The sequence below is a fragment of the Channa argus genome, chromosome 12 (genome assembly GCF_033026475.1).
Source record: "Channa argus isolate prfri chromosome 12, Channa argus male v1.0, whole genome shotgun sequence".
Lineage (NCBI taxonomy): Eukaryota > Metazoa > Chordata > Actinopteri > Anabantiformes > Channidae > Channa > Channa argus.
The window spans coordinates 4,100,053-4,118,299 of NC_090208.1; the positions used below are offsets into that span (position 1 = coordinate 4,100,053).

The 18,247-nt window shown below is 38.6% G+C and overlaps 2 protein-coding genes and 1 long non-coding RNA gene across 13 annotated transcripts in view; 2 read left to right on the plus strand and 1 right to left on the minus strand.

The window, feature by feature from the left end:
• The window catches only part of LOC137137858 (uncharacterized), a 28,017-nt gene that overhangs the window by 3,372 nt on the left and 6,398 nt on the right, over positions 1 to 18,247 (plus strand). The gene's annotated exons all lie outside the window — the stretch shown is intronic.
• On the plus strand, positions 6,167 to 10,437 carry LOC137137849 (uncharacterized). Its single transcript, XM_067524623.1, has 5 exons — positions 6,167 to 6,464; positions 6,536 to 6,724; positions 7,892 to 7,981; positions 8,799 to 8,888; positions 9,427 to 10,437. The coding sequence occupies exons 1-5, from the start codon at positions 6,257 to 6,259 to the stop codon at positions 9,504 to 9,506; spliced, it is 657 nt and encodes a 218-aa protein (XP_067380724.1). The 5' UTR covers positions 6,167 to 6,256; the 3' UTR covers positions 9,507 to 10,437.
• LOC137137879 (uncharacterized) lies at positions 7,988 to 17,162 on the minus strand. Of its 10 annotated transcripts, none has more exons than XR_010915832.1 (7): positions 16,751 to 17,162; positions 15,285 to 15,423; positions 14,980 to 15,041; positions 14,580 to 14,761; positions 12,917 to 12,978; positions 12,141 to 12,364; positions 7,988 to 8,292 (listed from the first exon to the last, which is right to left on the minus strand). It is a non-coding gene; the product is annotated as an uncharacterized lncRNA (long non-coding RNA). The 10 variants fall into 10 exon arrangements; XR_010915827.1 differs by having other exon boundaries at positions 13,381 to 14,761; XR_010915829.1 differs by having other exon boundaries at positions 12,141 to 14,761; positions 16,751 to 16,854; positions 16,998 to 17,162.

Sequence of the window (18,247 nt, forward strand, 5' to 3'; positions counted from 1 at the left end):
AGTGTAGCCAGACAACAGAGGATGGTGGTGTGTAAAATGATGCTGGTGGTGAGGAAGATGAAGAGGACAAAGTTGAAAAAGGAAGAATGTTGTGTAGTTTTCAGAGAGGAGCTGAGACAGACTCTGGGTGGTTTGGAGGTGCTTCCAGATGACTGGACTACTACAGCTAATTTGATCAGGGAGACAGGTAGGAGGGTACTCGGTGTGTCATCTGGAAAGAGGAAAGTGGACAAGGAGACTTGGTGGTGGAACGAGGAAGTTCAGGAGTGTATACAGAGAAAGAGGTTAGCTAAGAAGAAGTGGGACACTGAGAGGACTGAAGAGAGTAGACAGGAGTACAGGCAGATACAGCGTAAGGTGAAGGTAGAGGTGGCAAAGGCCAAACAAAGAGCATATGAGGACTTGTATGTTAGGTTGGACACTAAAGAGGGAGAGGTGGATTTGTACAGGTTGGCCAGACAAAGAGATAGAGATGGGAAGGGAGAGTGAGAGGATGCTGAGGACTGGAGGAGAAGTGTACTGGTGCCAATTTTTAAGAACAAGGGAGATGTTGTTCGGCTTGGAGACAGTGGCACTGAAGAAAAGACACGAGGCAGAGCTGGAGGTAGCAGAGCTTAAGAGTTATTGGGGCCTTATCGATGACTCTAGCACTGCTGTACATGAAGATCTATCTGTAATATTTGGGGGGAGGATCTGGTGAATACTTTCTCTAATAGCTACAATTTTATTCATAAAGAAAGTCATGAAGTCATTGCTGCTCAGAGTTAAGGGAAAACTAGACTCAACAGAACTATGGCTCTTAGTCAGCCTGGCTACAGTGCTGAACAGAAACCAGGGGTTGTTCTTGTTTTCTTCTATTAATGATGAATAATATGCTGTTCTGGCATCACGGAATGATTTTTTGTACATTTTTAAACTATTTTTTCAGGCTAAATGAGATTCTTCTAAATTTCTGGAACATCACTTCCTTTCTAACTTTCGTGTTTCCTGTTTTAAGTTGCGTGTTTGTGGTCAAAGTTAAATCTGTCTTAGCAGTTCATTGGTGGGATAAATATTGGATTTTTAAGTGGATTTCTGTAAGTCTTTGGACTTACAGCATAAGTAATATAAGTAGTTCTCGGTTTTTTACTTTTGGATCTGCAAACAGTTGTATTATAGAGTTTCTATTGGATCTGATTGGGAATATGTTATTGTTCAGGTGACTGCAGTCCATTTATTTGAGCGACCTTCAAATAAGAATTTTTTTCCATTAATTTGAGGCAGTAATAGATTTGGAATGCCAAGCTGTTTGTCCATTGCTTGTACTAACCGTTTTACTGGATCAGGCTTTTATTACCCTATTTAATTCGGTGCGGGTGCAAGTTACATCATATTTGGAGCAGAAGTTTTCTTAGGTTGATCAACATCTGTGATGGTTCAGTAAATGGCATATTGACCACACATTTGTATTCATCCAGTGTTGTAGGTGCAGAGACTTACATTTACATAACACATATCTGTTGTTCCAAAGAGGTGTTTGGTGTGGTGTAAAATGATGTGTGTCCATGAGACGTGTTTGTGGAAGGAGAACAGGTTGACTGGCAGATTTTCCTCCATGCTGCACCCAAACGGGCCATGGAGGAGCCACAAAAGATGCACCTGACGGCTTGGACGGCCTTTTCATGATGACGATGTAAATATGACAAATGTAAGATAAGATCAACCTGTATTGACCCCACAGTGGGGAAATTCACTCATTAGTGTTGGTCTAGCAAATAAAACCCCAATAAAATACATTTACATTTGTGGTTGTAAAATAACAAAATGTGGAAATTTCAAGGGGTATAAATACTTTTGCAAGGCACTGTGTACCCCTACATAGTTTAGCGGCAGTAACGTCCCCATGTAGCTATAAATTGTATTTACTTTTGTTCTGACTCTAATACTGTGGAACATGATTTTATTGAAGTTTTGGTTCTTCTGAGAACCTTCTGATTGTGTATTTAGGAAGGACAATGTAGAGCATGTACGACTGAAATACAGGAAACATTTTACACCACTACTATTTGATGCTGGTCATAATTCAGCAGTAGATAATCTACAAGTAGTAGTTTATATTTTTAGCTGTACAGTTCCTGCTCTGGACTCAGATCAATTGTCTACAACATGACTGTTTGTGTAAACTGATTCATCAGCTGCTCAAAGTTTTACTTTTAGATTTAGAATCACTCCACTGCAACAAACTGCACAACTGCTCTTCTGCTTGTGTTTGTGCCATTTGTTGTGGCAAAACCTGTAAGACAAGTTAAGAGGCAAAAGGCATCTCACAAGTGATATTTATGGTGAGTTTAATCAGCAAAAAGAGAAACTCAGCAGAACAGTTCTTTACTTAGAGTGGGACAATCAGATTGAAGGCTTTACAGGTTGTTCGGCCTTTAACCACTCAGCTCACTGCCGAGTTCATACAAATGGACAAAGGAGTGAACCTTACATACAGGTGAATACACACTGGTTAGGAATCCAATTGACAAACTAGGTCTGCTAGAAATGAAATAGAGCAGTAAAAGGTGAACAGTGTTGCAGTTTTAAAATTTTTCTCATGACAATTTAAGTGAAACTGTGTTGTGATTGAGCAGCTTTAGCTGGATGTTACACTGCAGCTTGAAGAGAAGCAGGAAGTGTCCTATTACAGGGAACAGACAGAGCAGCAGCCTCCATCTTTACTCAGCAGTCAGAGCACAGAGACACATCAGCAGAAATTTGTATTTCTCCTCTCATATCAGTGATGTAACAGCTGTACCTGCTCATTACTTTAGTCTCCTCCTGTTAATGTTCTGTACACATTTAGACCAAAGAGCAACTTTACAATCCAGCCTGTGATTTACAGTGTGATTTAATTTTATGAAACAGAAATCAGTCAAACGCTCACTGGTTCCTGCTGCTGCTTAGACGTCATCATAGTGGAGGAAAACAGGCCTCTTTTCAGGGATTCAATCAGCCCATTTCCAGGAAGTCAGGCTGGTTCACACTTTTGTCTTTGAACCAGCAGGTGTCAGCAAAGAGACCCTCAGCAGGCAGTAGGATGACAGAGCATAACTGCAGTAGTGGTAGTACTGCTACTAGTAACTCTGCAGGATCCATTTGTCACCTTCATTACTCTCCTCCACTCGCTCACTGTGAAACATGCACAAAGTTGCCTTTGGATCCTGGACTGAAATACAAGTCTATAGTGTTTCTCTTTGAGAGCAGAGAGTCTGCAGATCAAATATTTATTTATACAAAAGCCTCGATGATCCTGTAGTTCAGCTCCAAGTCAAATGTTCAAATGAACATAAAAAAGTGGTGGAGAAAGTTTACTTCTGTTTGATTTGAAACAGCAGCTGCAGAACCAGTTTTCCCAAAATATATTATGTAATGTTGGTCTGTGTGTGTGTGTGTGTGTGGCAGTGCACAGACCTCTGCCAACACACACCTAACAAAGCTTCAGTACAGTTCAGCTAAGTTATTGGTGAGTCTTCTCCCAGAGGTGTGTTAATATACTTGTAATAAAATAATAAATTTGAACCGATCCTCTCTTCGCTGTGAGGACCCCCCTTCGTCCCCAGCTCTTCTTCAGTCAATCTGACACAGACTCACAGACGAGAGAAACCTACTGACCCAAGTCATCGATCGCTCTCTTTTTCACTAACACAGCAGTTTTTCTGAGTCTTGCTGAGACTCAGCTCAGCTACAGTAACCCCCTGCCCCACTCCCATTGGAATCTCTGTGTGATGACTCAGTTGTTTCTTTTTTCAGTCGTCTTTTTATTTTGTGTAAAAACTCACTGAAATGTTTGAAATACCCAACACATTGTTAAAACAACAGGTATCTTCATGGGCACAGACAAAAACAAAAGATGTGAATATAGGCTACTGTGATACTGTAACTAACATTCCATTTGGTCTTGATTATGATAATCATGTTTAAGGCTTTCTAAAGTCATGCCAGTCAAATTTGGGACCAAAGTTAGGGCAGTCCTGTCCAATTATTCTAGCTAAGCCTGAAGAAGCCTGCCAACCACTGTAAAAACAAATAACACCCCAAAAAAACTCACTTACAAAGAGGAAGGAAGTGGGATTAGCTACTGTGACCAAAACAGGCTTTCAGCTCATATCACGCAGTGGTACTATGGATGAAACATCTCTTCAGTGTCTGCTTCGTGAGTACAATCTGTCTAATTTAAATGATTACAATCATAGTTTGTCAGAATTATAGTATGAGTTTGATGAATGGTGGTGAGATAGATATTGGTAAATATCAACCATTTTGTAAAGAAATTACATTTAAAACAAGATTGTGTTGATCAGCATTAAGAAACAATATGACAATGAAAAATGTATAATTTATTTTTCCAAATATGTAAAGATCAGAAAATATTAAACAGCATTTAAACTATGATAAAAACAAAAATAATTAAATAAAACATCAATAGAACAAAAAGGTGATGCTATAGAATCACTAAACTATGAACTATGCAGAATCAGCTGTGGAGATAGAAACCATGGCTGCTACAGATCTATCTAAAGATCCATCCACCTACACAGAGGATCATTATTGTACTGCCCACAAAACACGGGAAATATTTGCAGCATATTCCTGCACAAATTAAGGACAAGAGCTTTTTAAGTAGAGTCTATTATGTCCCGTCTTGTAGAAAACCACCACTTGTACTTCCTGTCCAGTCCCTCCACCACCATAACCTCCTCTCCCATAATGGACATGATGTTAACGTTACATATAATATTTCTCTTTAGTTGTGACTCCTCTGCTGTGCTGCATCACAAACCAAGGTTAGTAAACTTCTCTTCTGATGATCTAAAGCTGTTAAAGGGTCAATTTGCTGGTACTGATTATTCTTCCTCAGTCTGTATTAATAATAATATAATATCTTATTTGACAAAGTAAAAAAGAGATGCCATTAGGGCTTATTGTCATTTAAAAATAACCAGATTTACTAAGAAATGTTTCGAGTTATTTGACAGCTGGTAATATACTTCTCAAAATCAAAAATTCCTTTCATCAACTATATATTAACATACACATTAACATTTATTCTATAATAAAGAAAAATAATGAGAAATATAATCCAGAGACACAGAATTAAGCAAAAACATCAATAATATTCTGTGTGACATAGTTGGTAAAACACTACATGTTTTTCATTTACAGTCTTGGATTTGACAGATGAGCTGTGTCTAATTTTGACCGAGCAGCATAAAATTAGTAATTTTAATGTTAAGACACAGTAAAGACATCAGTCAGGGTCTAGAAGAAATAAGCAATGTTTTTTTATTAAACCATAAGACTGGAAAGCTTTTACTTTAGATTCCAGGTTTAACATTAAAATCCTCCAAAGTAATGTAGCTGCTTTCACGATGAAGATCAGATCAGATATTTTTTTTATAAAATGCAAAAATGAAAACAAGTTAAAATATGTTTTAATGTCAAATAAAAACAACAATGGCTTGATAGGTCAATACAAAAAGCATTGAGCTGGAATGCAGAAGTCCCACCAGGTGTGTGGCAGCCTACTGCTCGCCCCATGGGGGGATAGGTTACATGCAAAGACTGAATTTTGTTGTAATGTATTTGTGAAAATGTGCTGTATATGCGATCAACAATGACCCTCCTGGAGCGTCCAATAACACCAAGGGCTACCTGTGGTGTCATATGATACACCAAAGGACAAACACCACAGCACAATATCTGACGCTGTGGGATGAGAACTTGTTGTTTACTTCATTTAACCACATCTAGAATTTGATGTGGCAAAGCTGTAAAAAAATTCTAATTGTATTCAGGGTTGTTGTTTTATTTGTACAATTGTGTTTTGCTCAACTACATACTGAATTCACAGCTCGTCTGACTGTGAGTCCCAACTTCTCTCAGCTGTTTGAAGATGATTCTGTGTTTCTGAGCTGTGAGGAGGACGACAGCTCTGCTAATTGGACAGTGAGGAGGAACACAACCCAAAAACAGAGGACTCAGTGTGGAGATCGATGGGGAAAACCAGCTGGTTCTTTGTGTAACTTCAGCTTCATAAACCCATTGGACAGTGGAGTTTACTGGTGTGAGTCCAGAGAGGGATCAACCAGTAACAGCGTCACCATCACTGTCACTGGTAAGATCAGACTGTGGAGTTAGTGTTGATGAAGCTGTGTGGAAATGGATGAAATGCTGTAGTTTGTCTCTGTGTTGAGGTGGAGCAGTGATCCTGCAGAGTCCTGTCCTCCCTGTGATGGAGGGACATGATGTCTCTCTGCACTGTCAAACAAAGAGGCCTCCCTCCAAGCTCCCAGCTGATTTCTATAAAGATGGCTCCCTCATCAGGACTGAGCCTACAGGTCACATGACCATCCACCATGTTACCAAGTCTGATGAAGGCCTCTACAAGTGTCACATCAGCAGTCATGGAGAGTCTCCACCCAGCTGGATCTACGTCACAGGTCAGGACAAAAGTCAGTTGATGTTTTTTTTTTTTTTTAATTCAAGTGAATTTAATAATCATTTATTTTAGACAAACCCATCACCACACCATCCCCTACATCAATCTCTTCACCATCAGCCTCTACTCATCTCCATAAGGGGGACAGGATGACATGGTTGTCTGTTCCACTCATCTGTGTTGGTGTTCTACTGGTCTTGCTGTTTCTACTGGTGTTACTGGTTCTACTGGTGAGACGACATGTTCAGAGGAAACTTAAAGGTGGGATACAAATGTTTGTTGCACTTAAGTTTAATTTTTCTTGGGCTATTTTGTGAATAAAAATCTCCATTTATATTATTACACAGTGCATCGTATTATTGTTCATTTTGGTTGATTGCAGCTGATGAGGTAAATGTTGGAGAAGATGACATCATACATGACATATATGAACATGTCACTTTTGACAACAGATCATCTTTATACAGTGGCATTAATGAGTCTTCGTTGTGCTCCTGGGGTCATTTTGACTGGGTGCCCACTTCTTGGTAGAGTAGCCACAGTCCCAAAGTGTCTGCATTTGTAGATGGTTTGCTGATGGTTTACTGTAGACTGGTGAATTTCAAGTATTTTATTAGTATTATTTAGTATTTCAAATCACTTTGTAACTTTCCAGCTTTATGTAAATACATAATTCTTGATCATCGATCCTCTGAAAGCTCTTTTGATGAGGCACAGTTTACATAATGAAATTCTTCTTGTGTGGAGCAAAGTCAAAATGTTTTGAGTGTTTTTTCAGTCAAAGTTCTAGTCCACACCTCCAAACTCATTTTCTTAGACTCCAGTTATGCGAACACCTGACTCCAAGGAGCTTTTGTGAGGTCATTAACTCAAGGGTTCACATACTTTTCCACTAGCACTCTGAGGATTTTATGGTTGTTCTCAATAAAGACATGAAATATCAAAACATTATTATGTTATTATTTTAGGCACATTATATTTGTTAATACGCAACTTAGATGAAGATCAGATCACATTTTATGACAAATTAATGCAGAAAACCATAAAATTCCAATGGTTCACATACGTTTTCTTACCACTATATTTGATAGATTTTTACATATTTTTGGAACCACAACTTATTAAAGTTTTATCTCCTTTATTTCATACAGTTTCACATCATAGTCTGATCTATTTTAATATAATGAACCATGTGTTCTGCTGTGTGTGTCAGTTTTTGTTCTCTGCGTTGAATCTGTTAATAGACTCTAACAGCTCTGTGGTCGCCCAGTTTCCTGTTTGTTAAAAAAATACTTCAGCTGAATGTGGAGGTTTTTCACTGCAGGACCTTTTAATAAAAATAAGAATTCAGTATTTTTATGGGTATTGCTTTACATACAGTGCTGGTACTAGTACTTTCAGTAAAGTAATGTGTATGTTATTTTACAGAGACGGATTCAGCTGCAGTGAGAACAGAAGACGTCAAGTATGGACAAATAGTCTTCAGAGACATCAAATCAGCACCTAGACGTTCAGCAGGTCTTTGTTATTATTAATTCTTATTAATGCTTTAGCAGTGTTTTACTGTTGGAGCAGGTTTAACTACTTCATTTACAGACATCGTCTTTGAGCCCATTTAACACTTCCCCCTGAGGGGGTGGGGGAGCAGAAAGAGGTGGTGCCCGGGGAGCTAGCACTGCTCAAGGATGCACCTGATGCATAGGGTAGAATTTGATGCTGCAGACGTCGGCATCCCAGTGTGATGCTCCATCCACTGATCCACCAGGCCGCCTTTAGTTCAGTGGTTACCAACGCTGGGGTTGGGCCCCTTAAAGAGTCCCCATATCAGTCTGAGTGGTGATCAGATGGGTGACAGAAGAAAAAAAAAGTTTTTAAAAACAATGCAGATTTCATGTCTTAAACTTTTCTACATTCTCTGTAAATTAATCAGCTTAACTTTTTGATCGTATGTAAAACAACAGCTACAACTTCTTCTGGTTTTCAGTAAACTGTGATCTGAAGCCTGTTTCTCGTGTCTGGCTGTTATAGTGTGAACCATATAAAGTCATGTGATATTGGTTCTGTGTTAAAATGTGTCACCAGAAAGTCACAGTAGAATTGAGAAACTTTGTGTTTCCTCTTTGTCATTAATAAGCTGTTTAATTATAGATTTTCTTATTCTTCCTAAAATGTTTTTATTCTACATGTAAAATAGTTTAATTTACCAGCATTGACAATATTTGTATTGTTAATAGTGATAATACTATCAGTAAGAATACTAACATTACTGCTATCAGTTGTAGTACAGTAAAGTTACTTGCAGTAAAGTAACCAGTTTTGTTTCTATTTCATGAAGCTTATTCAGCTGCAGTTTACTCTGGAGTGAAAGCAGAAGACGTCAGTTATGGACAAATAGTCTTCAGACCAAAGAGGAGCAGAGGTTCAGGTAAGACTCAGTTTCTCCTTTCACCAAGTCTTTATGGCACATGAGCTTTTGAATATTTCACAAATGATATTTTAGCATAAATATAATTTAGTTGTCCTGTGAAAGGAACCTTTCATCATCCAGTAGCTAGACTCTTGCCCAGACGTGAACAGGCTGTAACTAGGTCAACGTGCACTCGTGCAGAAGTTAGTTAACCACCCTGGCACCGCTGACTGAACCATGGCAGAGTCAGGAAAACATGAAGAGCAAGTACGACGAGCTGCACAGGGCTCTCTGACCTCAGTGGGAGGATTTGTACTTTTTCTACTTTTAGTTTCTATCATGGAGAGATTCAGTCAGGTTTGGTTGAATTATGGAGGGAAATAGTCTTTAATGATCAGAATGAAGATTCTGAGTCTGCTCGGTCCAACCACCAGGTGTTAGTTTCACTTTCTGCTGGGTCGTCTCTCTGCAGAAAGACAAGATAAGACGTGAACCTCAGAAGCTTTTTTTCCAGCATTGTCTCATCTTTTCTTGAACTGTGTGTGTTTGTGTTCAGAGCTTCCTCCAGACACAGAGGTCGTCTACTCTTCACTGAGATCGAACGTCAAACCTTCACACCTCCAGTCCAACCACTGACTCTAACTGGTTCCAGTGTTATAGGATTAGTACATTTACATTTACAATTAGTCATTTAGCAGATGCTTTTATCCAAAGCGACTTACAAGTGAGGTACAAGGCAGCAAAAATCTAAGTCAAGGAGAAAACATCAAAGCAAAGTCCTATCAGCAAAGTGTTCACAGTTCACGAGATGCAAGTGCAAGAGAGCAGAAAGGACTTTTTTTGTTTGTTTGTTTTGTTTTTTTTAAGAGATTTAAGTGCATAGGAAGATGCGGAAGAATTCAGTTTTCAGCAGTTTTTTGAATATTGGGAGTGAGTCAGCTTAGCGTGCAGCGTTTGGTAGCTCGTTCCACCATCGTGGGATCATTGCGCTAAACAGTTTTGCTTGGTGTCTTCTATGTGGTGCTGGGACCACCGGACGTCGTTCGTTGGCAGATCGTAGCAGGCGGGAAGGATTGTAGACTTGAATGAGTGAGTTGAGGTAAGCGGGAGCTGTTGAGTTAACCACCATGTGAGCAAGAGACAGAGCTTTGAACCTGATGCGAGCAGCTATAGGAAGCCAGGGTAGAGATCTAAAAAGTTGTGTGACATGGGTCTTTTTTGGCCGATTAAAAATGAGGTAAGCTGCTGCATTTTGGATCATCTGCAAGGGTTTGATTGTGGATACTGGTAACCCCATCAACAAAGCGTTGCAGTAATCAAGACGAGATGTGACCAGCGCCTGTACAATGAGTTGGGTTGTATATTCTGTGATGTAGGGTCTGATCTTCCTGATGTTTTAGAGAGCAAATCTGCTGCCCTAGAGACTGACGAGATGTGGTCCTTAAAGCTCAGTTGGTCGTCGATGATGACTTCCAGTTGTTGGCTGGTTCACTGTCCTCAGTAACTTTACTGTTATTTCTGATTTACTGATGATTCTTGTTTCTTAAGTATTAATAAACGTTCATTGTTGTTTGTCTCGAGTGGCTCTGTGGGTTTCACTAAGCTGGACACCGTTCAGTGGTGGGAAACTGCAGAGAAAAGCTGCAGAGTGTCTGCGTTTGTGTTTGATTCTTGTATCAGTGAAATTTTGAGAAGATTCAGCCTGTAAAGCTTCTTCTCTCGCAGTGAAACACAGATACAGTAGGTTATAAAACCTGTAACTGATGGCAGATTAATATCAAAGCATTGGTTTTCACAGTTGAGCTGCCATTTTATAATTATCTGTACAGTGTGGAGTTTTCTGTGTCTCCTGCAGAGAGTGGATTATTCTGATCATAGATCACTGAGCTCTTATGATCTAAGCTCAGACTGTGGCTGTTTGTCAATGAGCTGCAGCACTTACAGTATGAACCACAGTTTGAGGTTGTTAGTGTGATCAACACATATTTACCATAAAATAAAAAATAACAGCAAATTGTAATTTGATGGTGTTTACAAGGTAAAATAAAGAGACTTTAATTAATTTTCACAATTAATTTGATTTTATTCATTAATATGATCTTTTTTAAATTAATGTATAATTATTATTTCTTTATCTGTACAGGATAATTTGGCTGAGCTGACATGTACATTTACAACAATTTGTTTACAGCAGAACACACAGAAAGGCTGCAGCCAGGATTCAAACTAGAGACCTTTTTAGCTGTGAGGTGACAGTGCCAACCACTCCATGATCCAAATTAAATGATTTTTATTAATATCATAATAAATAATAATAAAATAGACGGCATGATATTTGCAGTCAGCTGTGATGTTGCTGTAAAAGCACTTTACTTTCTATTTATAATTAATGTTTCAAGTATTTACAGTGTAATTTCTGTCTCCTTCTAACTGTCCTTTTGTTTCCTGTCCTTCTGTTGGTGTCCAGCACACACAGTAACTCATGGGTTGTAACCTAACACCTCCACAGAACATAACATCACTTTTATATTTACTCTTATTTTGTACATATTACAGGTTGTAGAGTAGGTGATGTGTTAGTTGTTGTTACTATTAACTTGATTATCTATCACACACACACACTTTTCCTGAGACCCCACAAGTTCCCACATATGCAGACTTGAGCACATGCTGCCAAACTGTGGCCATGTCTGAATTATGCTGCAGACATAAACCTGAACTTTACAGAATATGCACTTTTATGAATTGTTACCTGTGTTCATCATTTAAAAAAAAAAATATTTTGTTTTTAAATAAATATCTGATCTCCACTGAGCAATGCATTTCCTAGAACCAAATAAAATCCTCATACTTCTTGACAGGAACTGAATTCATTACAAACTGAAGAAGAATCAACCTGCTGGACTTTTATCCAGTCACATGATGCTGCATCTCTATTCATTCTTACAGGACATTTTGGAGAACAACTAAACTAAATTGTTCCACTAAACACTTCACTTGTGAATGAGAGGCCAGGACATGCAGTGATGCTGTGGTGGGCAGAGTGACCCTCAAATTTTCTTTTGTCCTTCCAACCAAAAACAAGCAAACAGGCTGTGATAGTGACAAAATCCACCCTGTTTGAATCAGTACTTAGTTGCCACCTACTCCACAACTTGTGTCCCTCATGGTGTGGGACACATTAAACTTAAGATAAAGGTCAAATGCAGAAAGTATTTGAAGAACAGAGTTTCTAGTTTGGCTAATCCAGAGATCTCGCGGACCACCTACTTGGTGACAGGTGCCTCAGTGTAGAGCTGAATAACGGGTTCAGGAAGTATCTCCTCTCCAGGTGCTTTTCGTCACCGTCCAAGTCTCCTGGATGTTGCTGGAACCTTTGGACACTCTGCCACAGGACTTGTACCTCACTAGGACTTCAGGTGACATGTTGATGGGAAATCTGGGAGATCTGGTCCTGCCCCCTGGTTTGGGCCATTGCTTGGCAACAGGTTTGACTGACAGGCCAAGCACACAGCAAACATCTAACATGAACCAACACCTCGAAACACAAATGAGGTGGAAATGACCAACAAAGGCCTGCGTCAAACGATGACGATGTTCTTAATCATTCATCTAAGTGAGGAAATATTGAAACTGCTGTGCTACTAAAGGGAGTTTGACGACTTTGTGACCACACAGGAGGTAATTTACAACTTGCTGTCTCTGATCTGTTCAGATAGAAAGTATAGCTTGGTGTATAGCTTGTATTGGTCTGAAGTAATATTCTAATTTTCTGAGATACTGAATTTGGGGTTTTCATTAGTTGTCAATTACAATCATCTAAATGAAAAGAAATAAATACTTGAAATATATCAGTCTGTGTGGAATGAATGAATACATTATACAAGTTTCACTTCTTGAATGGAATTAGTGAAATACATGAACTTTGTGAAGATATTCTAATTATTTGACCAGCACCTGTATAACATCTCTGCTTCATTGATGGCAACTTGCCATTAAACCGATGGAAAGAGAAACAACGAGCCCGACATTATGTGAACACATACCGAGGTCTTCCTCAGTCTGGACCCAGGGTCTGACATCTACTCTGGGTTCTCATGTCCCTCTGCTAATATAGAAGAAGACACAGAAACAGGATCAGTTTCGAAGCCGACATCGTTGTCTTACATTACTTTTTAAAAGACCTTTAATTTGCCAAAGCTAAATTTGTTGATATGGGATGAGAAATGTGATTAAAAATGTAAAAAATAGATTTAAGAGGGTTTTGTTTTCGTTATTGTTAAAAGTTTAGCCCGTTTCCTGTAAAGCAGTTTGTCTGACATGTCAGCGTTCGGTCCACAGGAGAAGAATCAGGAAGTTTTACTAGTAGTTTTGCGAGCTCGATACGAGTGGTGCTGCCTCTAGTGGCCATATTCTCACTCTACAGTCCGATTCTAACTAAAGCTTTAATTTGTTAGCAAACAATTAACCAGACTCGTTCAAATAGTGGGTTCAAATGAGGCTCATTTACCATATGTGCCGTCTGCTGACACCATCAGGTAACTAACTACAACTCGACTCGGCTCCACTCAGTGAACGGTGACATGCTGGTACGACATGAACTGTGCTTCTTATGGAAGCAGCCGAGAGTAGATGGTGGCAGCTGTGGGAGGTGACAAAAATGTTTTTTGTTTTTTTAATTATAATTCTAATTGTATAAAGAACAACAGAAACAACACACAAACATGAAGGAAAAATAATGATTGTATGACTTATCATATGCGAGTCACACTGGATGGAACAATAAGAGAAAAAAACATCTTAAATACAGTGAAGTAACTAACTATTAAGGCAAATATAAATTACTACAAATACTAATGACATAGAATTCAAGAGACACTGAGTTAAAATAATTTAAATAAAGAGGCAAATAGGGCTCTACAATTTTCTATCTTTCCTTCATCAGTCTCAAAGCATTGACGTGATTCTCTACAAAGTCCTTTTTAAATCAGAAGAGAGGGGTTTGTCTTTGTCTCCATGTGGATGTGTGAATGAAAACCTTTGCCAAAAATAGCTGATTGTCAAATTATGTATCACTTCTCTAGTCTTTCAAAATAATAACTAAAATACTTTCTCTTGTAAGAGGAGCAACTAGTTGAATTTTGCCTGACAGCCAGTCTTGGAAATCCTCCCAAAACGCTTCAGAGGACATGATCTGTGGCCTTAATTTCATTATCACAGAAGCTACAGTTAGTTAAATCTCCTTCTCAGCAGTTAATTGCAGTGATAAATATTCGATTTTGAAGTAGATTTCTGGCAAAATTAAATTATACTATTTTGAGAAACTCACTTACTGTTTAATTTAACATGTGAATATAACAGTCAATATCTCAGTAAGACAACAAATCCTCAAACTCTGTTTTGATAGGCTGCACTACCTAAACTCATGGTTTGCTGAACAATCAATTTGTGATAAACGTGGGTTGAAGAAAGTACAAGTTTCAAACAAATGAACAAACATCAATGGGAGCTGCAATTCTGATGCTACTGCCGAAATACAATAAGCATATACTGCTAATAGTACAATTAAAAAGTTTTGTGCACCATCACAAACTAACTACTGATACTTGGAACAGTAGTTTAACTATTCAGAACCCTTTTTAAACTGAAAGCTGATTTTCAAAGTTAGAATTTTGGACCCTGCTCACTTCTCCCTAGCTTGAGCATTACCTGCTGAATAAAGCTGAAAGTGTTTGCAAGTGCAGGGCATAAATCAGTCCAAACATTAAAAACCCAAAGGGTCACTCCCTTCCAAGATGATGTCACTCTGGATGGGTGGAGCTGAGGACTTTCTTGATCAACACAGAAGATTCCCACTGGGGCTTCAGTGTCAAAGTCCTTGTAGTTACATCCTAACAGAGAAAAAATGAATAAGAAAAGATGATGTCAGTTAGATAATGCTGTGTTGTCCACACAAAATCCCCTTTGACTATTTGTAATGATAAGTATTGTATAATATAAACTGCACTGAAGTTCAAATCTGGGAAAAATCGAATGCTGAATAAATGATTCTGACATGTGTAGCAGACAGTTCTCTTTTAAGGCTGAAATTGGGGGGAAAGTGTCTCACAGTGCAGGTCTTGAAGGCAGAAGGATCATTCCCCTAGATGACTGGCAGTCCCAACACCTGATCTGGAAGATATATTCACATGTTTTTATCAAATACATTTCAGAATTTCCCCACAAATGTTATGACATTACTGCAAAAGGTACAGGAGACAATGACAGTACATGACCTGAAAAGAAACGAGAGAGGACAGAAGGGTAAAGCATAAACAAGGAGATTAAAGAATAGAGAGGAAAGGCAAAGGGAACAGAGAGGAACAGAGGTAGAGGGCAGAGAGGTAGGAGACTGATGTAGACAAGCCAACCAACCTTTGTCTGGCGTAAAAGCTCACCCAAAAGGTAACTTTCTTCTAAACAGGTCCATCAGGCTTGGCAAGAAATGGTCAAGTGCATCAAAGAAGTTCTCAAGTAGATTTTCCCCCACTACTGTACAGAACTAGTAACAAGCCTGGAACATAGAACATAGTCAACCTTGTAGAATTGCATTTGCCTATGTGTATGTATATCAGGGGTCACCAATATGGTGCCCGTGGGCACCAGGTAGCCCGCACGGACCACATGAGTAGCCCGCGGGCCGGTTCTAAAAATATCTCACCGTAGTGCCACTTACCAATGAGCTGCATCTAATTTTTTTGTTGCTATTCTTTTTTAAAATCACATTTGATAGATATTGTGAGAAATCATTAACATGATCTGTGTCTTCACATAGATGATTATCGTTAATTTAATTAATTAATTATTAATAATAACATATAATTAATGGTAAATTGAGCAAATTATTTTATTTCCAAAGTGCATATTAAACTGGTAGCCCTTCACATTAATCGGTATCCAAGAAGTAGCTCTGAGTTTCAAAAAGGCTGGTGACCCCTGAGGTATATGGTCCTTATGCAGTTCTGGAGGCTTAACATAATTATGCAGGGCGACACACAGTTGAAACCAGAATTTTACATACACTGTATAAAAAGCCACATAACATTTCCCCCCCTCACTGTCTGGCATTAAATTAGACTAAACTTTTCCTGCTCTAGGTCACTTAGGATTACTAAAATTATTTCTATTTGCTAAATGTCAGAATAATGAGAGACACAATGTTTAAGATAATTTTTTTATTACCTTCTTCAGAGTCAGAAGTTTAAATAATTTGGGAAAGCCCAGATGATGATGTCATAGCTTTGGAAGCTCCTGATAAGCTTCTGCTTAATTGACAACATTTGAGGTAATTGGAGGCACAACTGTAGATCTGATCCTCATGTGACATCACAGGAAAATCTAAAGAAATCAGCAAAGATATCAGGAAGATAATTGTTGACATCCACAAGTCTGGTTCAACCTTGGACAGAATTTCCTGAAGGTGCCACGTTCATCTGTTCAAATTATTAAACACCACGGGAATGTCCAACCATCATACCGCTCAGGAAGGAGACAGGCTATGTGTCGCAGAGACAAACGTGCTTTGGTGACTAACATGCGCATAAACAAAGGTGTGTTTTTCTATACAATGTATGTAAACTTCTGGTTTCAGATACTTTACTGATGAATCTGTGCTCTGTTTTCCCTGCACCTTGACACACACACACACACACACACACACACACACACACAAGCTAAGGTTATTGGGAGCAATGCCTGCATCAAGCTGCAGCAAAGTATGGGTGGAATCATATAATTCATATAGCAAAGTGGTCAAATACAAAATGTCTCAGCTGAAAATTGTATTTAACATTAACTTCGAACACACTAGGCCTTTAAGTCATTTCAGTAAACACACAAACCTGGCTTTCTGTGAGCAGAGCTGACCATTGATGGACAATCTGGCTTCACTTTGCCAACGTGTTTTCTCTGAAGAGCAGGAACAATGGATCCATTTGGCTTCGTCCTGAGTAAGAAGGTGAACAACGTCATGTCAAACTGGTTGAAACAACGATTCTCACTGTTCACCAACAGCCCGATTGAGTGATAAGGTGCTAACGTTAAGTTAGCTTAATGCTGCAGTCGACCAACAGGTAAGAATGTTCGCACAAAGTTTGTGGCACGTGACTGAGAAGAACGAATAGGGACCTAACAGGCGACACGTGTCCTGTCGAACTGATGTTCCCACGGCTCACAAACGGCTTCTCGAACAACAGAGAACAACGATAAAGGAGGAGCCCGTGAAAAACGTTGTGTTCGAAAATGGCGCCTCGACGTAAGCGTCAGAGGCTTGATTCGTTTAACCAGGGTCACGTGATCAATGACGTCAGTGAATCTTCTTCAGTGCGTCACTGCATCGGTACCTGATTCAGTGGTTTATAAGAGAATCATTGATGGGATTCGTTCTGTGTTTTGTTGGTGATTTTAGGTGAGACGTTCTCTTCCTAAATAAAAAACTAATAAAATAACCAAATATGCATAATGTGTTTATTTTTACCTGTTAATAACCATTTTCATAAGCACTTTTCTCAGGTCAAATAAATACATAAGAAATACATTATAAGTATAGTATACTCGTACTGCATATAAGTTACAATATAATACTATATATAAACGTAATGTTTACTGGTTAATTTATTACATAAGCACGTGGAGGAAGGGACATCACAGATTGGGTTGTATTATATATATATATATATATATATATATATATATATATATATATATATTTTTTTTTTCTATTATGTTTAGCAACGTCCAGAAGCAATAGGGAGAACACACCAGAGCACATGTTCAAACAAGAAAAGTAAATAATCATAAAAATATAACAATATTTTTTCACCCAAAAAAATGTTGAAAGCACCACAACGATAGTCTGATATCAGACAGAACAGCAGCTGTCAACTCACATGTAATGAAGCTGTTCATTTCCAGCTGTAGATTTAAGCTGCTCTTCATACTTGTGGCCACCAGATGCCATCAAAGAGGAAAAGATCCTAGTAATTAACCCTTTTCAATACAAGATTCAATGCTTCACAAAGCTTCATATGACCATAACCTCATCTCGTTACTTAAGAGGTGTGAAATTATGTATGTACATGAGTTTCCAGCATAACACTTACTTGTAGAAGGGGAACAGACTGACTGACAGTTTTTCAACAAGGAAATTACACTTAAGAGTAAACTCAGCACTACACATTTTTAATAAACCTCTGGGGAGACATTACCAGATACTGTTGTTGTTCAGCAGTTGTTTGTTGTTGTCAAATGAATCATGTGTCTCCATTTAACTCTGTCCTCTACATCCTCTTCTCTCACACCAACTAACTTCATGTCCTCTCTCACTACATCCATAAATC